The sequence below is a fragment of the Tremella mesenterica genome (assembly GCF_000271645.1).
Source record: "Tremella mesenterica DSM 1558 unplaced genomic scaffold TREMEscaffold_15, whole genome shotgun sequence".
In the NCBI taxonomy this organism is placed as follows: domain Eukaryota; kingdom Fungi; phylum Basidiomycota; class Tremellomycetes; order Tremellales; family Tremellaceae; genus Tremella; species Tremella mesenterica.
In genome coordinates, this window is record NW_006711239.1 from 556,647 (window position 1) to 581,886 (window position 25,240).

At 47.3% G+C, this 25,240-nt stretch overlaps 6 protein-coding genes across 6 annotated transcripts; 3 read left to right on the plus strand and 3 right to left on the minus strand.

Moving 5' to 3' along the window:
• Positions 1-1,028: 1,028 nt before the first annotated feature.
• Positions 1,029-2,513, minus strand: TREMEDRAFT_65688 (uncharacterized protein; the record flags this gene model as incomplete). The annotated part of the gene is made up of 2 exons (XM_007007770.1): positions 1,029-1,433; positions 2,112-2,513. The coding sequence occupies 2 exons, from the start codon at positions 2,511-2,513 to the stop codon at positions 1,029-1,031; spliced, it is 807 nt and encodes a 268-aa protein (XP_007007832.1).
• Positions 2,514-3,506: 993 nt separating this feature from the next.
• On the plus strand, positions 3,507-4,352 carry TREMEDRAFT_65689 (uncharacterized protein; the record flags this gene model as incomplete). Its single annotated transcript, XM_007007771.1, has 2 exons — positions 3,507-4,115; positions 4,278-4,352. The coding sequence occupies 2 exons, from the start codon at positions 3,507-3,509 to the stop codon at positions 4,350-4,352; spliced, it is 684 nt and encodes a 227-aa protein (XP_007007833.1).
• A 1,941-nt stretch (positions 4,353-6,293) lies between these two features.
• Positions 6,294-7,873, plus strand: TREMEDRAFT_65690 (uncharacterized protein; the record flags this gene model as incomplete). The annotated part of the gene is made up of 6 exons (XM_007007772.1): positions 6,294-6,378; positions 6,460-6,641; positions 6,670-6,762; positions 7,464-7,559; positions 7,602-7,662; positions 7,761-7,873. The coding sequence occupies 6 exons, from the start codon at positions 6,294-6,296 to the stop codon at positions 7,871-7,873; spliced, it is 630 nt and encodes a 209-aa protein (XP_007007834.1).
• Positions 7,874-16,367: 8,494 nt separating this feature from the next.
• Positions 16,368-19,628, minus strand: TREMEDRAFT_45829 (uncharacterized protein). Its single transcript, XM_007007682.1, has 9 exons — positions 19,460-19,628; positions 19,198-19,404; positions 18,863-19,008; positions 18,708-18,789; positions 18,555-18,655; positions 17,907-18,269; positions 17,572-17,690; positions 17,103-17,310; positions 16,368-16,797 (listed from the first exon to the last, which is right to left on the minus strand). The coding sequence occupies exons 1-9, from the start codon at positions 19,572-19,574 to the stop codon at positions 16,432-16,434; spliced, it is 1,707 nt and encodes a 568-aa protein (XP_007007744.1). The 5' UTR covers positions 19,575-19,628; the 3' UTR covers positions 16,368-16,431.
• Positions 19,629-20,643: 1,015 nt separating this feature from the next.
• On the plus strand, positions 20,644-22,035 carry TREMEDRAFT_72440 (uncharacterized protein). Its single transcript, XM_007007805.1, has 3 exons — positions 20,644-21,358; positions 21,483-21,701; positions 21,838-22,035. Exons 1-3 carry the CDS (start codon positions 20,685-20,687, stop codon positions 21,953-21,955), a joined length of 1,011 nt encoding a protein of 336 aa, XP_007007867.1. The 5' UTR covers positions 20,644-20,684; the 3' UTR covers positions 21,956-22,035.
• A 1,848-nt stretch (positions 22,036-23,883) lies between these two features.
• On the minus strand, positions 23,884-25,091 carry TREMEDRAFT_65694 (uncharacterized protein; the record flags this gene model as incomplete). Its single annotated transcript, XM_007007773.1, has 4 exons — positions 23,884-24,195; positions 24,372-24,534; positions 24,597-24,666; positions 24,728-25,091. The coding sequence occupies 4 exons, from the start codon at positions 25,089-25,091 to the stop codon at positions 23,884-23,886; spliced, it is 909 nt and encodes a 302-aa protein (XP_007007835.1).
• Between the last annotated feature and the right edge of the window lie 149 nt (positions 25,092-25,240).

A 25,240-nucleotide genomic window follows, 5' to 3' on the forward strand; every position in this document is an offset into this window, starting at 1 on the left:
GTTTGCTGAATACCTTGCTTTTCCAAGTTCTTCGGTAATTTGACCTATTAGAGGGAGAGGGTAGGCATCTGGTATGGTCGCTTCGTTCAGTTTTCGATAGTCGATGACCATTCGCCATTGTCCTTCGGCCTTCTTCGGTATCATAAACATTGGTGAGCCGTATGGCGAGTTACTTGCCCGAATTCGGCCAGCGGCGATTTCGCGATCTAGTATGTCTCTCAGCGCGCGTCTCTGATCTTCTCCTTGAGCATAGAGGGAGGCGACCTTAAGGTTCGCCCCCTCCTTAAGCTCAAACTTCAAATCGTAGGACCTTGAAGGGGGAAGGGTCTCTCCTCCCTTCTTCGGATTAAAAACGTCAATGTACTGGTGGTATTGTTCAGGAACTACCTGGAACAACTCGTCTTGTTCCTCCGGGCTCAGCTCTTCAAGCTCATCTTCGCCGCGGAGGTCTATCGCGTCCGTCAGAGTCGGCAGCCCTATGGCCGCTAACTTCGCCGCACTTGGTGGGGTTGGGATGGGAAATTTCACCGAATTGTCTCTTCCATCAAGGACAACCCCTTCCTTCCTCATCCAATCCCACCCTATCACAACATCTGCGTCGCAGAGCGTTGTTACATCGAGACAAACAGATCGCACTTCGGCGTCCTTCGTCAAACTAAATCCGACTTCGACAAACTCGGTGATGGGTCCAGCGACACTCACCGAGCCGTCGAACATGTGAACGGGTACGCTCACCTGATATCGCCTCTTTTCTACACCTATCTTCGCTGCTGCCTTAGGGCTTATATATGAACAAGTAGCTCCAGTGTCCCAGAGCGTAGTTAGCTTTATTCCATTAATGAAAATGTCCGATTTAGGTTGATCTCTGGAAACGGAAGGGATGAGGAGATGATTATCGACATTGCATGAACAAGGGGTACTGAGTGGTGTATTTTTGTATTCACAATCCTCTGGCTCCATCAGCTGTGTTTCTTTTATGGGTTTGGGAATGGTGGCCGAGAGAATATGGCGGACCCGCCGAGCCTCGCCTACTGCGACAGGTCCTCTTCTTTTCCCTGGTCCTCTTCCAAATCTACTTCTCCTCCAACCGCATTCAAGTTCCTCCTCTGTCCGAGAGGTACTGCGTTCCCTCCCGATCCTCCACCACGTTCTCCGAACTTCTCCCCCCATGGAGGCAACAGTCCAACCTTAACCTTAGCCTCCCTTACAGGGCATTCCTTCAGCCAATGTCCTGCTTCACCACACTCGGTACACTTCCCCTCCTTCCTCCTTGTCTCCCTCAGATCGGAGCTCGGCCTAGGCCATCTTCGGCGCACTTCGTCGATGTTTGACGGTGTACTCTTTACCACCGTCGACATCATAGCCGCCTGGACACCACCCTGCGCCGAAGGTTGCCCCTTTTCCCATTTCTTCTCTTCTTTCTTCTCCGTCCTCTGACTTTCCACCACTGTCGTTGTCCTTATCCCTCCTTCCCTTTTCCTCTCTGCCTCCTTCTCCACTTGTCTCCTCCACAGGCGGTTGTCCAAGGGAATCACAAACTCCAATAGCTCTTTCACAGTCCCAAACGATCTACCGTGTCTTGCAATTTCATCTAGAAGGTGCGATTTTAGTCCTTTCTTGGCTCGGTCAACTAGGTTTCCATCATCAGACCACTTAAGAATCGCAACATGTCGCTGGAAGGCGGAGAAGTAGTCCGAAGCAGACCCGGTTTGCTTGAGGTCGTTAAGTTGTCGGGCCGCAGTTCCTTCTTCGTCTGGATCACCAAAGTTAGTCTTGAGGTACTTAACGAACTGATCGTGTGTCGTGAGGTACTCAGGAAGAGGTCTTTTGGATAGATCGGGCTGCACTGCAAGAAGAGGTGTTTCGCGTAGATGAGAGATCATGAAAAAGACTTTCTTAGTGTCGTCGGGGAAAAGATGAGAGTTCAATTCAAAATGTACGTCGCACTCAGACAGAAAGGCGGTTAACTTGTTCCGATCTCCTCTCCAGAGGTCTGGGTTAGGTAGCTTTATCCCCTTCCGTTGTTCGCCCACTACGCTTGGGGTCGCCGAAGTTTGCCGTCCCATGGCGTACCTCACTCCTTCTGATATCCCTTCTGCAATCCCGCCCACTGTATCCCTTTCTCTTCTCTGTTCCCATTCCTCCCTACGCCTTCTCTCCTCCATCATGTCTTTGTTCATATTCGCCACCATCTGCATCAAGGCCAACACCACCCCTTGTGTTCCTTCTTCTCCCAAGTTCGCCGTACTTCCAGTGTTTTCTCTTGGGCGTGGGGTTTGGTCTGATCCAAGTGGGGATCCCGCAGGTGGGAGAGCATTAGACGGAGGAGAAGGAGGGTTAGAAGGCACCGGTGGAACGAACTCATCTCCTTGAATTGATCCCCCCACACTATCCTCCACTCCAAGGTCCTGCCCCATTGCTCTGCTAAGCTCCTCCAATGCTCTCCTCTCGTTCTCCTCCATCCTGTCTCCATCCCTACTCATCCCTCGTGTAATTCTCCTTTCTGGTTCCATATTATCTTTGTACTTCTCCGAGGTTCGCACGGGTCGTCGGTAAGAGCGATCCTTGATACTGTCACGGCCGTCGAACAACTATTTCTTAATAGACCGACGGTCGACGAACCTCGGCTAACTTCACGCTCTGAGTCGATGTCTCACCCAACCAGGAGGGCGCAGACGTCGAAAGGGGTGTAACTACGGCGTACTTCGGCGTAGTTACTCTAACTAGGGTTTTGTTCTACTGATGGCGATGTATCTTGATTTATAGCTATCTCTATCTGTCTTTCACTACTGACAACAATCAAGGATCGCTGAAGAACTTCAGCGATCTTCTCAGCTAATATTATCTACTCCTCCTAGACGTTCATCCAACCCTCTCGCGCTTTGACGTACTTCAACGCACTTCGTCCAACTTCCCCGAGCCCTCGGCCATCCTCTTCCTCCTTCGACTAACTCCGCCTAACATCGCCGCACTTCTGCTCCCATTGTCCCTACTTAGCCTAACTCCGCCTAACATCGCCGCACTTCTGCTCCCATTGTCCCTAATTAGCCTAACCCCGCCTAACATCGCCGCACTTCTGCTCCCATTGTCCCTACTTAGCCTAACCCCGTCTAACTTCGCCGTACTTCTGCTCCCATTGTCCCTACTTAGCCTAACTCCGTCTAACTTCGCCGTACTTGGTGTCAGAAGTCCTGAGTTACGTGTAGAGTAAAGAGGTTAAGGCGTGATGGGGTTTTGATGGCCAAAGGAGGGTCATTGTTGGTGGAGTAATCGAGGTGTCACGACGTAGTTCGTGACAGAGGTTTGGTTACTAAATTGTCATTAGGAAGAAGAGTAGTTTGGGAAAACTAGGGTGAATAACTCAAGGGTGTGTGGATTACTCTGGGTGGGTCCGGACCGCTCCGGAGTGGCATGTTTCTCTGGCTGGGTCCCAAAGGGGTAGTTTGAACCATGCCACTCCGGAGGGGCCCGTCTCCGGCTGGGTCCTTAACAGTTCCAAATACAACATGACTGATGCTGCTACAAGCAACATGTCCATTCAATCCAATGTATTTGATTCAGCACAAAGCCAAGAAGTGGATTGGAGCATAGGTGGTGAGAAGATGCCTTACGATTCACCTGTCATCCGCACGCTTATGTCTGACTGCTCCTCAAACAGTGCGCCTTCCCCCCCTCCTTCAAAGCGGGTCCCCGAGCCCGATGTTTTCGATAGCCTTGATCAGACGCTGATGACCTCAAGCGACTTGGCGTTCCAGAAGAAGGCAAGGGATTTAATGAGTAAAGTAAGAACACAGATTATGGAAACACGGGCCAAGGAGGGTTCTCTTAATACCAATCTTCCAGGATCCATCCATCTGCTGGAGTCCATTACTGATGTTGGAATTGACATTTTGACATCCGGGTTGTTTCTGAAATTGGAAGACCTGTTTGACCTAGCAAGTGATCAAGAGCTACAACGTTTGCAAAATATAGCCCCTACGTTTAGTCCAGAGGAAGTGGAGATTCACATGCCTGCGGGGTCTGACAACATGATCAATGCTTGTGGTCTTAAGGTTCAGGATGTTGTGGAGTTCCTGAATGGCTATTTTAGTTTTTCTCAATCAGCAATTGCGTGGGTGCGTGAGCAAAACGAGCGCAAGGATGAGGCCATGCGGTCGGCTATGTTTGACTTGAACTCTGAGATAGGAAATTATAAGTCTCGCTGGACTGATAAGACCCTTCATGAGCTGTGAAACTGTCACAAGCCATCAAGACGTGAAGGTTGAGCTAAGCAACAGAAACAAGGTTTGAGGAAGATGATTGGTAATTTGACCAGTGATCAGTGGATGAAGACATTGTTTGCTTATAATTAGATGATAATACAGAACGGGGGAAAGAGCATGGATCAATTCTACATGTCTCTATACTTATCATATCCCTTTCATTTGCTATGAACCAGAGGCGATCAAATGAGGTTTAGAGGGTAAGTTGTACAAAGGGATATTCGATGAAAAGGGTTATTTTCCTACTGACGGCTTGGCCGTCCTGGGCCAATCCTATCCGCTAATAGACATCACCGGTTGATAGACCTTTTCATTCAGTGGGGATGGAAGGCACTGGTACCGTTATAACAACACATCCCTATGCATGCTCATCACTATGAAAACACGTCCGTTTCCGACATGATTAGATGAGGATTTGTCACGGCTCAGATCATAGACCCAGGGACAGGGCATCCTCATGGATCATCAAAGTGGAACTAAGTTCATGGTGAATGTGCAATGAGTTTTCCATTCAAGACTGGTGGATGTGGCATAGGTGAAATCAGAGCAGTGAGTGAGCTTGACATGCAACATATGAGAAGCATTTCCTGAGGATGTTTTACACTATGACTTTGAAAGATACTACAGGACCTTTTCTGTTCTAGATATTACTTGTTGTACTGATGTTCCACGCTTCCGCAGCCTTGGACTTTTTCCTCCAAGGATACGTACACGCCTCAAGTGGGACTCACATTTTGACCACTCTTGATCTTCACCTCTTACAGTATGATTAAACTTCATGTACCACCTTTGGTTGACAATGGTGTGATTGATCAGAGTTCCGGGACGCGCACGGAACCGTCAGGATGATCCGGAGTCGTTTCCATTATGTGTCATTTCGTGTCGGCAACACTGTCAGGACCAGACGTTGAAGGTAGTCTGCGTCTATGAGCTTTGGCTATAGGGCCTCACAGGGAACAAACCTAGTGATGTAGTTTATAGTCTAGTGATGTAGTGGATTGAAGAGACTATAGTCGATGAGATCAAGTGGCAAAAGATTTGCTAAGTGACGAGAAAATACATTTGACAAGACATCTACGAAAAAGGGGTGTTTCTATGTACTAAAAAGGGAGCGGAGAGATACCGAAATCTATGGAGTAAATGTGGAAAGCGACAAGGGGTGTAAGAGCGAAGGAAGACGGGGATAGATGAGGGACATGGAGATGAAGGAAAAGTATAGCATGGTAAAGAAGTAACGATTAGGTAGCAAAGGAGAACGGAGGACGCCGTGGCGGGATTAGTGAGACGGGGACGGGAACGGGTAAGGTGGAGTACGGGAATGGTTAGGTGGAGTACGACTTCTGCGTACGACTCTTGAGGAACCCGTCTATAGGTACCCGTGATCCTGACAGACACCCTCGCGACCACGTCTCATCTGTGAGAAACTGTCATGACCACGTGCGTCGAAGTTGCTAGTTCGGGTAATATCCAGTTACCCGCCACCGATAAACACTACCAGCCACCCTTATCTACATTACACTCTCATTCCATGTACATAAGGTAGTGCATAGCTTAGAACAACTTCGACGAATGTATCTTGTCTGTCTCAACATACAAGTTCTCTTATACATTTGCCAAACTTATTATTCACTCCTCGAACTATTTGCTTCGATCCTCATATTCTCTCGCAACTAGTTCAAGTCCCTACAAGTAGCTCATCACCCTCGACGCAGATCCTTCGACCTTCGGTCTGGTCTTGACAGAAACATTCAAACTACTGTTCGGACCCCGAAAGTCCTCGTATCAATGGACCCCTTCATCAACGGCGGGATGACCTGCAAGTAAGGAAGTCGTTTTTGCAGCTAGATCCATGCCCGATGGCTATGCTACATAGAAAAAGGGAGGGAGATATCTGTACGTCAAAATTTCCTTCCCCGCCAAGCTGTCTACGTTCCCTCATCCGTCCATACGCATATGAACCTGGCCCTTCTCATTGCCTATCATTCAAAACACACACACAATTGAACATTGGACTCGAAACAACCCATCAACATGACGAACTGCTCGCCAATCGATCCCGACTCTGTCCTCTACAGCTGGCTCTTGGGGGGTCCTCATAGTGTATACTGGTTCCCGAGTGAGTCCAGTCTCCATGGTGACCCGTCAGTCAGTCCGACAACCCTGTTTCCCTTGAGCTCCACCATACGGACTGACCCAGACCTCAATGATGACACTCTGTACAAGACAAAAGTTAAATCCCTATCGCCGATTGCTAAATCTATCATGGTGGCAATAACAAGTCATCGAACTCTTAAAAGCCCTTATACAGATGCCAAAGGCCTGAAAGCAGACTTGTTTAGACCACTGACTATACAAGAGGTTGTAGAGGCGCGAGAGAAAGTGGGTGATGGGGCGTCTGACGTCTCAGACCTGGTGTTACGGAGTAACAACGAATCGAGAGAACTCCATCGAGTTCGACGGATTAGGAAGGAGAACGGCGAGAGTTGGACGCAGTGCTGCAGTAGGTAGGGACGGGTTTTCCCTTTTCGAGATTTCCCCACTGGGTTTGCTCAAAAGCGGTTTTTCACCTGTCCGAGTATGTACATAGACGCTTGCAGTAGGAACTGAGGAGGACACGGATACCTGTAGACAGTATATAGTACAATCAGCAAAGTACCAACTTTGCTGATTCTTCAATATCATTCTTTGGCTACATTGATTGCAGAGGAGACACGACCATTAGCACCAGAGATACATAGACTTCCACGAGAGTTCCATCGACTTCGACCCAACCTGCGACTTAGTCATCGTGTTTCCAGTACCGTTACACCTGGACTGTTTTGAGGAGTTGAGCCCTCTCTACCAAAAGCTTGAGGAGACCACACACCAGAGTGATGACTATGAAGCTCACAAGTTTGTGGACAGGTCATCATCCTCTCTCACAGTATGTCACCAAAAGGCAGTGCTGGGCTCCATTGTGAAGGTGGACGGCAAGTGACATGATGCTGCTCCCTCTGAACATTACACCCACAGGACATGCTGACAGACTTCAGACGGATGACAATGGGAAGATACATGAGGGTCATCTTTGAAACATATACAGATGTAGTGTCCATCGACAGAGTATGCATCTTTGTCCTGCGACTCATGAAGCCTGACTTCCGGCCATATTGACTCACTCTGCAATTTGTTTAAACCTAATGAGCTCTTGCCATGGAAAAGGGGACTGCTCCAGGCTCAAAGGATATTGAAGGCACGTCTTCCGGAACCGTTGAGATCACCTACGAGTACCTCGGAGGCGGGGGAAGGATGTTAACTGTGAAGCCTACACAATGATCAAAGTGTATATTGACAAAAAAGACATCTCAACCAAAAAGACCGGGAATTCGCCATGAATCAACCTATTTCTACGACCCAGGGGGTGAGTATTGGAAGGCAGTGGAATGAGGAGGAGATCCGTTTTGGCCTGTCAGAAAAGGAATATTATGACTGTCATGGAAGGAAATATGCTGCCAATAGGGAAGGGATTGAGAAAGAAACAAAGTGGAGCTCGACGGAATCGAATGTTCCGTTCACCTGTTGTTTGCTCAGCACTAATTGAGAGTGATGAGGAGACAACAGGAAGAATGTAGGTACTTATGATAAGTTAGGCGGCGTTTACCGCATTAAGAGGACGCATGGGTGTATCACCTATCTCCGTTGGAGCTAGGCAAAAAAACATTTGACATAGGAAGGATTTATGTCAGGATCACGGGTACCTAAAGACGGGTTCCTCAGAGTCGTACGCAGAAGTTATACTGCACCCCCATTCCCGTCTCCGCTTCACCGCTTCACTAGCTTCACTAATTCCGCTACGGCATCCTCCACTCTCCTTTCCTACCTAATCGCTATATCTTTCTCCTCCAATACTTTCCCTTCATCTCTGTGTCTCTCATCTATCTCTGTCTTCCTTTGTTCTTCCACCCCATGTTATTTTCCAAATTTACTCCATAGATTTCGGTATAACTCCGCTCCCTTTTAGGTATATAGAAACAGCCCTTTTTTGTAGATGTCTTGTCAAATGTATTTTCTTGTCGCTTAAGTAAATCTTTTGCCACTAGATGTCATGGACTTATAGTCTCTTTGATGCACTACATCATCAGGTTTGTTCCCTACAAGGCCCTGTTTTCTGATAATTAGATGGTAATACAGAGGGGGAAAAGAGCATGCATCAATTCTACATGTCTCTATACTTATCACATTCCACTCACACGCATAAAACCAGAGACGATCGAATAAAGTTCAGAGGATAAGTTGAACGGAGAAATATTCGACGGAAGGGGTAATTATCTAACGGCGGTTCGGCCGTCCTGGCCCGATTCTATCGGCTAACACTCCCCCACGGGACAATGCACGACTCTGCAGTAGTCCCGGACGATTTATCGATGGCGACGGCGGGGTTTGTGATGATGTAGAAGGTAGTAATGACGAAATATTGAGTGTTATGTGTGTGGTAGTAGTGGTAGGTGAAATCGTGAAATGAATTTCTGTGGGGCCCCCTGCGGGGCTCCGCTCTGTCACGTGGTTACCACTCACTACTGACGACTGACTCTTCTCTATCATTCCTTTTACTTCATCACTTTTATCTCCAATTATCGGTATGTCCACCTTTCGTTTTTCTCCACTTTTATCACTCGTTTCTGACTGTCTGAACTTCCCTCTGTCCTGTCTACTTCTTAAAACTTCAGGTTTGCTAGTAGACTCCCGAGAATCGATGAAATTCCTTCGTGTCCCTGGCTGACGATATCTATTATCATTAGTAGCAACCGCATCGTTATCATGGCCCAAGTTCCTGCCTCCGTTCTTTCGACCATTGCTTCTCCCTCGGTCCCTGGACCGTCTGATCGTCCTGCTCTTAGGTTGCTCCCCAGCAATCCTCCCGACTGTAAGTCTGTCAGTCATACCATGAACTTTATTGAGTTTGAGATCTTTCCCAGAAGGTGAAATTTGAACTGGGGATATTGAAGTCGAACCTAGACAAACATTTCCTTTTGATAGGAAACGCTCTTTTGGAAGGTGGGGTAACCCACGAGAGGGTACAAGAGATTGTTGATGCTGTGGACTCTCTCCACGATAAACTTGAGAATATCCTCGGTGGATATAAGGTTGCTGGCTACCAGCCAAAGTTCCCGGTGTTCGTGGACTTGACGATGGAGGTTGAGTAGTATCCCTCCTATGTATCGTCTTATCTCTTCTCATCCTACTCTTCTCTTTCATTTCTCTAATGATTCTAGGTTCTACCGGTGGTTTCTGACCTATCTTAGAATTACTCACATTCATAGGTACACCCGAAAATTTTACATTTTGGCTCACGAGAACTTTTCTTTCGGTGGTACTTCGGTGGGTTTCTCTGAAGTTCCTTCCACCCACACTTCTCTGTCTGATACCAACTCTGTATCTGGTACCACTTCGTTCCTTGGTACCACTTCGTTCTCTGTACCACCTGATAGATCTCCTAGGTCCTCGAAATCTGAATAATCGTAATCGACGATTTCATCATCATCTAATGTCACGTATACTGAACCAATGTTTTTCTTCTTCGGTGGTTCTACCCGTATCGCTGACATATTCACCGAATGTACTGGTCCACCTAAAGCTTTCGTGAGTACATCTGCTCGCTGATAGACAGTGCTGACGTATTCTAGTTCAATAACTTTATTACTGACTAGATCTCGTAGGGCATGATGTCGAATATCAATATGTTTTGTCCTCTGGTGAGTACCAGGTTTTCTCGCTAGTGATATCGATCCTTGATTATCGCAATTTAATATAGTAGGATTTAGCTGATCGTAGCCTATCTCCCTCAATAATCCTCTCAACCACTGAGCTTCCTTCGCTGCTTCAGCCATCGCGATGTACTCTGCTTCCACTGTCGACGACGATACCGTAGCTTGTCTTTTTGAACTCCATGTTATCGGTGAGTCGTTCATCATAAATATCCAACCAGTAGTTGATCGTCGTGTGTCTTTACAACCTGCCCAATCGGCATCAACCCATCCTGCTAGATCGCTAGCCTCGCCACCGAGACGAATACCATGTAAACGAGTGGACCGAAGGTAGGTAATTACCATTATCCCTTCCTCCCATACTTTCTTCGTCGGTTTGGTAAGGTACCTAGCAAGGTATGAGGCCGCATATGATATGTCAGGTCGAGTACATGTGGCTAACCACTGTAGACATCCTATTAACTCTTGAAATGGTCGAATTTCACTTTCCACCTCCGACATCGAAGGATTTTTCGCAGTAAGAGGTAACGGTGTTTTTCGGTCTCGATGTAAGTCGTTTTCTGGAAACTTCTGAACTATCTTATCGATGTACGCTGGTTGGTTTAACCATATCGTCTTTTCTTCTCTGTTCCTTGTTACCTTCATACCTAAGATAGTACTTATCTCCCCCAGGTCGGTTATTATCCATCTTTTACCTAGCCCATCGAAAATTTCCTTAGCTTCTTCCTTCGATTTCGTGGCTAATACCAGATCATCGACATAGGCCAGCAGTATTGCTGCTCCCTTTCCTTCGATTTTCCCTTCTGGTCTGTAGTAAAGACCCCAATCTGATTCGATTCTTGAAAAACCTAGGTGAGATAATCCTTCGCCGAGTTCTATCCACCATGTCCTACCAGATTGCTTTAAACCGTAAAGAGACTTTATTAACTTCAAGGTATTACATCCAGGTTTCGGCTTTATCCCTTTGGGATACTTCATGTAAATTTCGACATCGAGTTTACCGTTTAAATACGCCCCTTCGACATCGGCCTGACGAATTTCAAGATCTTCAGTTGCTGCTATAGTCAAGAGTATTCGCAATGACCCCGATCTACCTACAGGTGCGAATGTCTCTTTGTAGTCGACACCTGGTATCTGTGAGAAACCTTGAGCTACTAGTCGTGACTTGTACTTTAGTAAGTTTCCCTCAGAATCTGTCTTCACTTTGAATACCCATTTACATCCAATGGCTTTTCGTCCCGGTGGAAGTACCGTCTCCACCCATGTATCCTTAGATTCTATGTTGGATATCTCTTTCTCCATGGATTCTAGCCACTTCTCACCATCTGGGCCGTTTACTGCTTCTTCAGGAGAGATAGGATCAATGAGAGAAGTATCACTTTCGATACCTGCGATAGAGGCGAGTGAGACTAACTTATTAGGCTCGCGACCGAAGTCTAGGAACGAGTCTGTTAGGCCTGCGAAACGGTGGGGGGGTCGAATAATTCGTCCGTGACGTGTCGTCACGATCCCCTCTTCCCCATCATTTCTTCCTTCCTCATCATTTCTCTCATTTTCGACGATATCGTTCTCATAGACCCAATTTCCTCCCCAAATGCCCTGTCCACGTCGTCTTTCAGTAGGTTGTGGACCTGTATTAGGTGAGTTGTCTCTGTCGACATCATTTCCTTGTTCATTATCGATATTTTCCTGTTCGCCACTTTCTGAGCGGTCGTCAAGGAAAATTTCTTCGTTGACAACGGGGTTTAGGTCTACTTCGATGGCGTCGAGAGGGGTTTGGATGACATCGGGCGACTCTCTAGTAGTCACCATTCGTCCTGTCGAGCGACGAACGTCTCGTGAGTGTTCGATTCGTCCCGATCCGTCCATTCTAACGATCCAACCGCTCACACCCTCATCTTGACCTAGTATAATGGCTGATGAACCCCTAGGTATCGTGAAGTTCGACTTCAGCCTTATCTCCCTTGGTATCTGAACAAAACACCGTTCACCGAATCTCCACACGCTATCTAGGTTCGTGTCTCTTCCTGTGAGTGATGTCCAGCCTGATTTACCACTGACACCAATTGATGTTTTCATAATTATAATGGCGGCGTATCTGACAGCATAGGACCAATATTCGTTCGGTAGTCCTGAGTCAAACAACATTGTTGATACCATCCCCTTCAAGGTACGTATCATTCTCTCCGCCACTCCATTTAATTCTGGTGTGTATCTTGGTGTGATGTAGTGGTTGATCCCTGCTGACAGGTAGAATTCCCTCATATCGAGGCTATCGAATTCACCTCCCCCATCAGACCTAATCACCCTCACTCTTTCACCAAGCTGTTTCTCCAACTTCGAAATACACTGTCGAACAATATCAGACGCTTCGTTTTTAGTCGTTATTGGTATAGCGAATACAATTCGACTCGCCCTTTCCACACCAACAAAGAAATATCGTTCACCTTTTATCGCCGGACCGAACGGACCAGTAATATCGACATCCATTCCTACTCCTTCACCATCTCCTTTTAACATTGGTGCTTCTTTATTCTTCGGTAGACGTGTTATCTTGGCCTGCATACAGGCGGGACATTTATCAGTTGTAAAGGGATCGTTCTTGTAAGTGTCCCAGTCCTTCTTCAATAGTCCCTGTCTACCTAGATTCTTTAGTTTGTCTACACCTATATGTCCGAGTCGCTGATGCTCAGATTCAAGTGGTGAAGTCGCCTTCGGTGTCGATATCACGATCATCGCAGCAGACATTGCTCTGCCGAATCGTACCGACCACAGTGAGTCATGTTTCCTCAAACCTAGTTTCTCTTTACCTTTACCTATCCATCCACCACCACTACTTAGATTCGCTTTCCACCCCCATGAGAGTAACTTCGAGAGGGAGAGAAGACTTATCTTTGCTGTGGGGACGTGATGTACATCTTTCAGTACCATTTTCTGTCCTGAATCTAGTTCGAGGTTAATGTCACCTGTTTCCCAAGCCGTCATTGACTTGCCAGATGCTAGTCCGAACACTCTCGGTTCCACTAGCCTTCTAATATTCGTCATTATCGACCTGTGAGGAGTTATATGGTGAGTAGCACCACTATCCACTACCCAGGTAGGGATTACACGAGTGTGGCTCACGTCATTAGACTCTGTAGCTAATCCCACCCACTCATTATCCTCAACCCACGGGTTTTCAATTTCTTCGGGCCATACGATGTTACTCGTGTACCCTTCGTCATCATCGAACCACGATTCTGTCGACATGGCCATCCCGGCCCATGCCTCGTGTTCACCATCCAATGACGAATACATCAAGGAGGTTTTGGAGTTATCCTTGGACTGGTTCTCATCCTTCGAGATCGTATGTCCTTTCTTATTATTCTTATTATTCCTCCATTTCTTTTTACCTCCATCCTTTACATCTGCGTTTTCTTTCCTGTTCGTATCCTCTCTTTTAGGTTTACGACAGTACTTCGCTAGATGTCCTACAGTGTCACAGTTATAACACTTTCTAGTTTCTTTCCTGGGCTGACCATCAGAGACATTATCTCGGTTCACCCTCATTCCTTTATCCCTTTCGGCGAACATCGCGAATCCCTTTCTATTGGTCCTACCAACAGGGCGCGCTTTACGTCTCGCCGTTTCTGCGTTAAAGGTCGACAACACTTTGTCCCATGTCCTCTCCTCTTCAGATACGGACATTAGTTCTACGTGGATGATCCTGTATGCTGGTGCTAGGATGGTATTGAGGAATAAACCTGCTCGTGCCTGTGAGTCAAAGATCAATCCCACCAATTTCGCTTCAGCCATTGTCTTCGAGAAATCCTCTACATGCTTAGCCATTTCTTCGGCCGTCGCATCTTCCCTCAAGTCATAGCTAAACAATGCTTGACGGACGTTCGTCTGATTCTCGTTCGTGGCTGTTACGTGCATTTTCAAGCAGTAATCCCACATCTCTTTAGCTGACATCTTCTCAGATAAATCAAGCATTACAGCTTCCGTCACTGTTCCCTTGATCATCCCTTGCGCTTTATTCTCCCTCGCTTGCCACTTTTCCCACTCTTTCAACTCTTCTCCAGTAATCCTTCTACCAACCACTTGTCCTTCGACGGACGTGGTAGGAGGTACTGATCCCGCCCTCTCGGTTGCCGGCCTAACCCCTTCGCGACCAGGTTCGGTATCATTACCTGAGACGACATTCCATACATCGCCTATCTGTAGATACACCTCGATCGCCTTCCTCCACAAAGCATACGTTGATGGATCGTAGGATAACTTGGGGAGATTTTCAAACGAAATCTTAGTCGACACTGAGGACATTATGAGAGGAGAGTAGAAGTGGAACTTGCCTTTATTATACACAGAGGTAAGTGGACTTCCAACTGTTAATCTGTTTGCTGATAATTAGATGGTAATACAGAGGGGAAAAAGAGCATGCATCAATTCTACATGTCTCTATACTTATCACATTCCACTCACACGCATAAAACCAGAGACGATCGAATAAAGTTCAGAGGATAAGTTGAACGGAGAAATATTCGACGGAAGGGGTAATTCTAATGGCGGTTCGGCCGTCCTGGCCCGATTCTATCGGCTAACACCAACCCAAGACCAAAATAATCAAGGGGACTTGCAGGATTATCCAATCAATGCAGCAGACAAGTCTTCTATTGACTCCCCGGTCTCAACTCGGGAACAAGTAATTGATGAGAGTTATGCTATTGGGGGAAGCGGAAGTTCACTTCTTCCGACATCTATGGCAAACATCCCAGTCAATCGTGAGAGCTCAGCTTTCTTAGGACAGACACGTTTACATGCAGGACTCGATGAGTCCAGGCGTTTGAAAAGGGAATCTCACCCCACAGAGAGTGCACCCTTCTTCTATAGAAGCACTGCACGTAAAATCAAGTGCACGTGGTGTCGCACGCAAGGGAGTTTTTGCAGCTTCAAAGATCCTACTGATCCGTCAAAAGGTTGCCAAGGATGTCAAGTGAGAGGAGACACCTGTTCTTTGACTGAATTAGCTTCAAATCAGGGTACATAGCCAACGGAAACCGCGGCCTACAAAGACTTTACTTGTCAGTCTCCATGGCTGTACTCAATGAGCAGTCAAACACTGCCCTCAGGTGCTACGATAAGTCATACAGAAACTGAAGCAATTGAGAGGAATGATGCATATGATGATGTGAGCATCATCACTACAATCCTCCATCATAGACGCTGCCATTGCCATTGCCATATCTACAGTGCATCGGGGGCTATGTGGAATCATGTTTCCCTCTTCTTCTGCACCTCTTTCCTCAAATTCCAAGAGCGACACCATTTTGCCAGATCTTCATACCCTTTGATTGTTCTACTACTTGTGAACTTCATGCTGACAGATATGGTAGCAATGGTGCTCCAGCCAGGAAGTTCAGCAATTCAACCGACACGATCTGTATGCACAGGTTGTAACAATTGATTGTGATTGCTCCCCACACGGCCCACTGTTCCACTGGGTTATGCTCAGGAGCAGATGTCGAAGATAGTCTGCCTCAAAGAGCTATGGGCTATAGGGCCTGGTAGTGAACAGATCTAGTGATGTAGTAGAAAGTCTAGTGATATAGTAACTCACAGAGACTTCAAGTCAATGAGAAGAAGTGGCAAAAGAGTTGATAAGTGATGAGAAAATACATTTGACATGACATCTATTGAAATGGGCTGTTTCTTCATAAGTTAGTAGAAAGGGAGCAGTGTCCTACCAAAATCTATGGAGTGTGTTGAGTGAGGAGGGAGGATTCATAGTATGAGGTAGAAGAGTGAAGTCAGATGGAAAGGGATGAGGGACATGGAGATGGAGGAAAAGTAGCATGTGGTGTCGAATTAGCGACTAGGTAGGAAAGGAGAGGGGGGGTACCCGTGATGGGATCGATGAGACGGAGACGGGAACGATCACTGGGAGTATGACTGTGAGGAACCCGTGACCCTGACAGTCATTGAACACCAGTCATATGTGACATGACAAATTATACAAAGAATGGACAAAGTGCACATCGAGGACAGCCATTTATTCCTTGTACAGTACATAACGGCTCAGGTCAAGATTTGGCTTCGGAGGATCTGGTTCTGACCTTGACGTGCCCAATCTTGCTGATGTTTCAATCTTGTGGAGCTTCATTTGTGTAAGTCGGTTTGCCAATTTACAGAAACTCTCGGGACACGTAAACACCGTCATATTTGCGGATGACACCCTTCTCCCTCTCGGTGCGCTTCAGTATATATACGCTTCAGTATATATAGTAAAGTACGTGATTTTACCTCACTGAAGTGGCAAGACACATACTGTATGGTTCAACTTGGCATAGGCGCCCGGACCTTGATATCACGTCAGACAAATCCAACCATCATACGGAATCCATGCATATGATAAACCAAACACAAATGCCTCACTCACCACCCGATCACTCCTCCTCTTCATCCCCTGACCCGACTCTCTTCCCACCATGCCCATGCAACTCTATATCCTTGATGAAGAAACTGGTACTCCACGTACATAAAGAAACCACGAAACTGAACAAGAATACCGTAGATAAACTACTAGCATAAGCGTCCAGAGCTAATTGGTCGTAGGGGGGAGATAATTGTCTGATGGAAGCTTTAGAATGTAGAACAGAGTTGATTATTTCGTTTGATTCTTCTATAGGAAGAGAAGAGAGACGGGATTTGAGAGCAGATGTTAGAGCGCCAAGTTGGATGGAACCTCCTGTGGAAACACCGAGGGTGACTCCGAGGGAACGTATCATGTAGAGTAATGCTGTTGCTTTGGGCTTGGTGCGCGTCAGCTGCAGCTTCTTTCACCAAGTCAACCTGAAGAGGTGTAACTATCTGATTCCTTACCCCCTCCCCTTCCTCCCTCACTCACAACCCTTCCTCCTTAACCCATCCCTTTGGCTTGAAGACGAGAGATGGCGGGGGATAGATTGAAAAGACTTTTCGTCGCCTGATCAAGCGACGAACAAATGACTGCGGAGAGGAGTTGGGTGCTGGAGGAGGTAGGGTTGACGGGAAGGAACGTCAGTGGAGGAATTGGTAGGGAAAGGGGGCACGAGGGACAAGAGATAAAACAGCTCACCATCAACTTGCTATCACAAGAAGCTATCAAAGCCACCAATGTAACACTCAAAAACACTGAATATCCAAGAGAACCAGGTAAGACAGTTGCGTAATAAGCCCACCATGGCCAATCGGGTTTCCAAGAAGCAGCAATGAGAGTACTGGTGATTCCTGGTATGAGAGAGATGACTCCTAGCCATTTGTATGCTCCACCATGACGTATGTATCTGGTTGTCAGTCGGGCTTTCAACACTTGCAACACTTGAAAAGACCAATATCAACCTCGATCGTGTCTGGAGGCGGACATGTAACAAGCTCCTTTTTTGTTTGAAATCGTGAGACAGCGGCCATGTAATCACATTTGACTTGAAGAGGGTGAATAGAGGGGTTCTTACTTTATCGATGTAAAGAGGGCGATCACGACAGTGGACGATATGTTGAAAAGCGAATAGAGGTTGGAGGGACGGAGAGGGCAGGGTCAGACTCACTGTCCGGCTATCAAAGATCCTGACGCTAATCCTAAACCTCCACATACGGACAAGATGACACCGGCTTCTGCGGTTGAGGTGTCGAGGATAACGGCAAAGTATGCGGGTATTTGGAACAACTGGTTGTCAATGTCATTCTTCGCCTTCATTATACATTCTCAAGGATAAACGCCCTTAACCATTGGTTTTCTAAAACCGTATGTCACATACAGAATCAAAGCAGCAATATAGAAGGAAGGTAGGATGGAGTAGGAAGATAATGGAAAAGTGGTGAGTAGTTAATGAAGCTCACAAGAAAGGAAGAAGAGGTGGAGTGAATGACAAAAGAAACTCACATAGGCCTGATAAGAAATACTCAAAAAGAATCCACCCAACATCACAGCTTTCACGTGTCCCGTTTTCAACACTTCTATGGGTATTACAGGTCTCTCTACTTGATGTTCAACCCACACGAACAAACAGCCCAGTACGATAGAGAACAACAAAGTGCCCCATACTCTTGGAGAAGACCATGGGTCGAGGAAAGAGGTGTGAAAAGAGAAACCGAGAAGCAGGGAAGAGACTGATCCGAGTAATGTGAAAGTGCCTAACCAGTCGATAGATTTGAGACCCGAAAAGACGGTTTGATGCGTTGGAGGGAGGGGAGCTTCGGGGGCTACAGAGGCTACCACCGTCGCGCAGAAGAGGACGACGGGTAGCTGAGGTTAGTGAAAGGTTTGAGTAATGGGGATATTGCACATAATGAGTGACTTCAGTTCGGTGAGACAAGAGGAGCGAGTGGGCGTCGAGGGTGGTGAATCTATAGGATGGAAGGGAAAACTTCGTTGAAGGTAATAGCCATAGTACCCTCGCATGGTACGGGAGACGAAGAACAGGCGAGGAAGAGATGGATATGCGAAGTAAAGGTGAACAACAACAAGGAGCTAAGGTGGATGAAATGAAGAAGGGGATAGAGAACAGAAAGGGTGAAGGGAATCACTCACTTGAACCCAGAAAGCGAAAGGCCAACCGAATCGATCCGCCAACCAACCAGCACAAGGTCCGCCCAGCATGGTACCAGCTCCAAATATAGACATCATGATCCCTTTTTCAATTCAACGATGACTTTTACGCAGAACATTGTAGGGAGTACATACCTTGAAACACCCCTCTTTCACGAAGAGGTACGAGATCGGTGACGATGACTGAAGAGACTGTGAGGAGACCTCCGCCTCCGAGCTGAGGGTGAGCAAAGTGTCATATCGTTATTTGTTTGCTTGAGAGATGAGTGTGGTATAAGGAAGACACTCACACCAGCAAAAGCTCTAGCAGCTATCAGTATCCCCATACTGGGTGAAAGAGCACAGAAGATTGTTCCTAGCCCGAAGAATGCACAGGCCGTTAACATGGCGAACCTTCGACCTAGAGTCTCCATGAGAATTCCGTAGACGGGTATGACTAGAGGTCAACTTCAATGGCTTGCAGATAAGGTCCAAACATACATGCCCTAAGGAGAGAACGAGTTGTTGTGATTCAGCTCTGTCCGACAGAGAGCAAAGGTAGACGACGACATGACTGCAAAGCACGAGAGTGGGATATGGGAGGCAAGTAAACGGGCTGAGTAGGAGTGGAAAGACGCCTACTCACCCCCCGTATTACACAACGTAAAAGCACTACCCAGATAAGTCGAAAATTCAGCTTGCTTGAACCCACTGCCTATACTCGGTGCCAAAGTCGGTATGGCCGAAGCTTGAAATGCGAATACGAAATTGGCCGACCATATTCCTATGCAAGTCAAGACGAAACGAAAGGTGGAGATGCTTTCTCTCAGAGGGGCAAGTCGGTGTAAGTTGGCTAAATTCAGCAAGTTTCTTGCCGAGTCTATACACTTTCGTGACCTATCACTCACCTGGTTGGTCAGGTCGGATAGCAGTTTGCGAGTCGAGGGAAGGAGGGGAAGAAGAGACCAAGAGGTGAGTACGTTCATCTGGTGGAGCAGCTTGAGTGATGATGATTGCTGTCATGGTGATGGTGGTAGTAGAGTAGCGGTGGTAGTAGTAGAGTAGTGGTAGTACTAGAAGAGTAGTAGTAGCAGTAGTAGTAAGTATAGGGAAGCCAACTTTGCGCACAACACGAAATCTCTTCACGCACAACATTGTCACGTGATTGGCCATTAGGCTTGCAACGGAGCCAAACTAGGCACGTGCGGTGCATGCGAGGACATTCCTTCCGACCCCTCTGTCCTCTGGTCAAAGTGAGGAACCCGTGATGATTTATTACTCATGACCAATGCATGAAACAATCTAGATTTTTATATGAGCATGTAGAGAACGTCCCCCTCTACTGATGTGGAAAAGTTTCAGACCCAAAGGTGAAGAACTGACTGAGTTGGGAGTGATGTCCTTCTACCCCTTCTCCCCATGTATGTCTAGTCGTTCCATGGCCATGAGTCATTGCTTGCTGGACGTTAAGTCGAGCTTTCTACTTGAAGGGGGTTATCGAGGGTGCTGAGAGCGATGGTCAGTGTGTTAAGATTGTAGCTACTCTCCTCTTGATTGCAGAAAGTGACGAAGTTGGAGACCTTGGTTAAGTGTATGAGGAGAGTGAAAAGGGGGATAAGCCATGTGGTTGCCGCGCCTAATCTTTTGGCCTGTGCATGCCTAACGGCCAATCACGTGACAATGTTGTGCGTGAAGAGATTTCGTGTTGTGCGCAAAGTTGGCTTCAAGTATAGGTGTGAGTGACAAAGAGGAAAAGAGGGGATCGCCGTCGGGCAACTCCGGTCCGAAATGCGGGGCTCCATTGGTTATCTCACAAGCCTATCCCACAACCGATCGATCAAAACGAGTGACGGCATCCTTAACTAGGCTCGGAACCGCTAACTAGACGCGGCATAGGGCGTGGACGGTTCGGGAGTTGACAAATGCTAATACTTTACTTGTTTATATTAGTATCTGTTAACTAAGTAACAAGTATGTATATATATAAGTATATATATATATTGAATGGTCTCGTGTTTACTTACTTACCTTGCACTCCCTCCTCTGTCAGCCATTCAATCTCTCTCACCCTCTCTACAAGCCAACCAACCATATTCCATCGTTATTCTCTCCTTCTCCACCTTGCTGTCCACCATGATCACTACCACTACTACTAAAGACGTCATCGCCCAGCTCGTCAAAGCCCCTAGGATCGAGTTTACGTTCGCTACTCCCGCCCTGCGTACCCGGTTTGGAATGCGTCAAGCGACCTTTGATCGCCTTTCTTCTCCTTGCCAACCTGTACCCCAGTCTTCTCTTCCTGCGTCATCATCTCATGGTAGCTCGATATCTACTTCTTCTTTCGACACTGACACTTCTTCCGCCTCGTCGTCGGGCTTCCTGACATCCATATCCGCCACAACCTCGATGAGTAGTATAGGGACCGGTGAGCACGGTCAAGACCCTCAGTCTTCTCACACCCACACCCTCTATATCGAGCTCTTAAAGTGCCTACACCAGGGGAAGACTTACAATCTCTCTATCGCTTGCTTCCAAGGTGTGAAACTCTTTGTCAAGGTCGCGCCCATGTATGGTGAAGAGGGGGATCGAGCCAGAAATGAATGGTCGATCTACGACGCAGCCCTGGGAGATTTAGAGGGTCAACTACATGGGGTACCACGACTATTCGGCGTATTCGGGGGCCACAAGATCGGTGACAACAAATACCTTGCACTTCTCTTCCTAATGGAGTTTCGTGGACATCCGTTCGACTCTCGCTCTCTTACTCATTATAGCAGTCTTTCTCCCATCCTGCCCGAACACGTAAAGTGAGTTTGTCCCTTACGTCTTCTTCCTCACCAGTATGTTTGGTGATAGTGCCCACACACACTCTCTTCTCTCTCTCTGTCTCTCATGGTTCTCTTCATCAACGATCGAGGCTTACGCTCACAGAGATGATGTGATAAGATTGACAAATCTCATTCACGATCGCCGGATACTCTACGGCCAAGACGGAAACGGTTTCAGCTACGTCTCCTCGCCCGAAGATGGATCAAGCGCTTTGGTAGATTTCACAGAAAGTCAATTAGTGTCCGAGGATGATATGGACGGGGAATGGTCCATCCTGATAGAGAATAGGCAGACCAAAATCTATCTGGGACGACTGAAGCTGTAAGTCTGTCATTCCCTTCTTACCTCCTCTCTCTCTTTCCATTCTCTTACCTAATCCTCTTTGCACCTACCCTCTTTGCCCTCTTTACCCTCTTTATCCTCCTTCTCTCTCCCGGACACTGGCTCACACACACAGTGACAAGCATATCGATGGGTGGACCGATTGTCCTATTCCACGCTTGCCAGGCGTCACCTATATCATACTTGACGGTCGTCCATGGCGACCAGAGGATATGCCTTGGTTCGGGCAGTGATCTGGATCGGAAACCGAAGTACGTGATGCCGTACGTCAGTTTGTAGATGTTATCTATGACCATGCATCTCGTAATATATTAATGGAATGCATCACCCCGATGTCCTTCCCACCTGTATCACCCGCCCCCTCTTCCTATTCCATTCTTCCTCCACCCTCAATCTCACAACTCGCTCACACAGCATAATGACTCAGCCTACATCAAACCACTTCTTCACCCCTTCCCTTTCCATCGACCAGCACCTGTCTCGCATCGAGTTTGACCCTCGACTCTCATACGATCAAGACAGGGAACCGTCAGAAGCCCAGCGCCGTATCACGAAGACCGGTCTGCTCATCGTCCAACGGACCTGGCCCCGTCTGGAAGATCTTCCCACTCTCCATGTGGTGAATGATCCGACGATGATCACCCGCCTCGAGGATGTCATTCGACGCGATTCCAATCCCGCCCCCTTCCTTTGCGAGCGACTCGAATGCCATCTCAACTCCATCAGGGACAAGATGGTGGGGAGAAAACTCACTTCGGAAAACCGGTTGACGACCCTGTCCTTGCAAGTAGCGAGGGCGACTGACGTACTCCGCCATGAACGGTCAGCCTTCCCAAGGAGACCGCTCATTGGGTCTTTTGAGTTGTCCGATACCCAGAATGCACTCGACTTCGAGGACGTCCGATTGTTGAAGGAACTCCTCCCTCCGAAGGCTCAGCCTCAAGGATCCGGAAAGCCCGATGTTGTCTTGGTCGATGCCAATGGGAGGATTATCCTTGCTGTCGAGGATAAATTTCGACTTGGATTTAAAGAGTTTTCGAAGTTTCTTGGGTGGTTTGCGGAAGGCCGGCTATCTGTTCAACTAACCGCAGTTAAGGCCCCATTTTTCCGGTCGATGGCAACGCAGGACTGGTGTCATCGTATTTGCCAGGTGAGTTCGCTTCCGAGCTCTTCCTTGCACAAACAGTTCTTGATAAGATTTCTGACGTACAGATATGGGAGGAGCTCGTGGTATGTAAATGCCCCTTCGTCATCCTGTCCGACCATGAGTGTTCCTTGGTGTTCTACATCCGGGATCTCCCTGAGAGTCGGGTTCTGGCTGTGTCAAATTTGATCAGACATGAACCCGAGGTCATAGGGCACATGACGTTGGCAAAGACCTACCTAGGCGTCTCGATCCTGGCTCAAGATGCTCTAGAGAGTGGTTGGAAACAGATACCGGTATGAGCTGGTAGGCTCACTTCTGGCCGTCTCTTTGTCTCATCTTTCCCGCCTGTCACTTGTTCCTGCTTTCTGGTGTCCGTTTTCTTGTTTTCGGTTTCGGTTGTTTTCGACTTTCATTGTGTTTGTGTGTCCATGTTTCCTGTGCCTTCTGGCCTCGTACAGATTGGGATTACTGTCGTTTCTTGTTATATGGCTCATTTGACTTGTGGTGTCATACCAATTCCAAAGTTTCTTGTTATTTTGATCTGTGATTCAATACTGGAGGTTTCCGTCCGAATTTTTTTGGGTGACAGCCTTGTTCCTTGTTTGATGACTCGATGCTCTGTATTTTGTTTCTCTCTTGTCAGTGTCACCCTCTCACTTGTACCATGGTCGCCTGCTATGGTTAGGTCTCGGTGGTTCTTCTATCTTCTGCCAGTCACTCTGTCACTCGTCTTCTGGTCTTTTCACTTGGCAGGCTCCCATTTCTTGATATGTGGCGTGACGTTCGGCGGTTTCGGTTTGTGCTACAGATCCTTGTCCTTGTCGGAGTTACTGGAGGCCGAGTAGAGTACTCGTACGAGTAGGGAGGCTTTCTCAGGTTTGGAATTGCGATCCGGAATAACTTGATGTTTGTAGTAGATAGGGTGAGTAGGGTTTTCTCCACGAGATTTCTTTTTTTTCCCCATTTGGGTTTTTTCTCGTGGAGTTTTTCATCCTACCACCGTTGGTGCATGCATCACGTGAACCAGCATGTTTTCAGTAAAGGTCGCGTATCCAAACAATCATACATCTGCCACTCGAGGGCTGTATGTGCCGATGTGTTTCCAGAAGGTCCACGCTGGTACGCTGGGATGGATATCCTCTTCGGTGAAGAATCGTCGTGAAAGTATTGTGTCAATGAGTCAATCCCTTTCTCATTGTTATATTCGAAGGATAACCCCACCCGTAGCCCAATGACTTCCCTCCAATCCCTTGGGGCGGCGTCCAATATCGAGGCATCACTTGTTTCTCGAGTGCTCGAGATTGTTTCCTTCGTGACGGTTTTATCCTTTCACATGATTTTGACTCGTCTTCATTTGAATGGCGACGGGCAAGTCTGGGGTGTGATTCGTTGGACATTGAGGGCAGACAATGTAGATTAGGTATCCAAGTTGGAATTGGGTAAGATGATGTAGATATGAAAGCGAGGGAAGGAAACGATGAGGTTTGTCGATGAGATGGGACGGAATGAATGGGAGATTCCAGACGGTAGGTGATTGAAGATGATGATGGTTGATGGGTGTATGTGTATTCGAGTGGTGCGTTGGAAGGATTATAAACAGAAGATTGTATGATTTTCCTTTTTCTATTGGTGGTACTGGGAGATAAAGGAATATGTCTAGGGTTTCTGCCGTGTCAGTTCAAATCCTTGGGTCACTCACTGTTTAGGGATATGATAAAGGCACTCACATTGGGACTGGATACTCTTCCAAAGGTTTATCCAAAGAGATGTCGCGTACATTAGAAAACAGCTTGAATTCTGAAGAGGTTAGATACCCCCTACCGGTAACATGACTGGCTTTTCACTGGTTGTGACTCACCTACCATATCCATCCCTGTTGGGTGATACGAACAAAGACGTGAATCAGAACCTTGATCGACTCTCAACCTCTCTCTCTCTTTCCTTCTCTTCTTCTTATCCTTTTGTTTCTCGGCTTTTGATCTGGGTTGATTTATAACAGGCAGGTCATTGTTCAACGGTGAGTGTTCCAAGTCAAGGGTTGGATGTTGGGAGATGGTGTGATAAGAGGGGAGATGGAACCGCGGATGAATACAAGTTGTGAGAAGGGCCAACAAGTCGACGTCGATATCGATGGCAGTGGTGTCGGTGGATGATACACCTCGCTGCTCCTGCTCTGACCATGATGATGACGAAGCAGAGGGGGAAGAGTGGGAGGGATACATTATTCAACTAAGTCAGTAAGTTATGTAGAGTAGTACAGGGATAAGTTTACTTGAAACTTTGCTCAGCGGCAAACTCCGCTCCAGGGGGGAGATGTCACGTGACCATGGTCCGAGCGCAACGCAACATTCCCCCCCACCCCCAAAAAAGC

What these genes read in the sequence shown, in the direction of transcription:
- TREMEDRAFT_45829 (XM_007007682.1), bottom strand. Translation starts at nt 19,574, where the DNA reads ATGACAGCAATCATCATCACTCAAGCTGCTCCACCAGATGAACGTACT. An exon ending in TATCCGACCTGACCAACCAG is followed by an intron (nt 19,405 to 19,459) that starts GTGAGTGATAGG and finishes TGCTGAATTTAG; the next exon opens with CCAACTTACACCGACTTGCC. An exon ending in GTATTTCTTATCAGGCCTAT is followed by an intron (nt 17,691 to 17,906) that starts GTGAGTTTCTTT and finishes ATTGACAACCAG; the next exon opens with TTGTTCCAAATACCCGCATA.
- TREMEDRAFT_72440 (XM_007007805.1), top strand. Translation starts at nt 20,685, where the DNA reads ATGATCACTACCACTACTACTAAAGACGTCATCGCCCAGCTCGTCAAA. An exon ending in ATCCTGCCCGAACACGTAAA is followed by an intron (nt 21,359 to 21,482) that starts GTGAGTTTGTCC and finishes TTACGCTCACAG; the next exon opens with AGATGATGTGATAAGATTGA. An exon ending in TATCTGGGACGACTGAAGCT is followed by an intron (nt 21,702 to 21,837) that starts GTAAGTCTGTCA and finishes TCACACACACAG; the next exon opens with TGACAAGCATATCGATGGGT.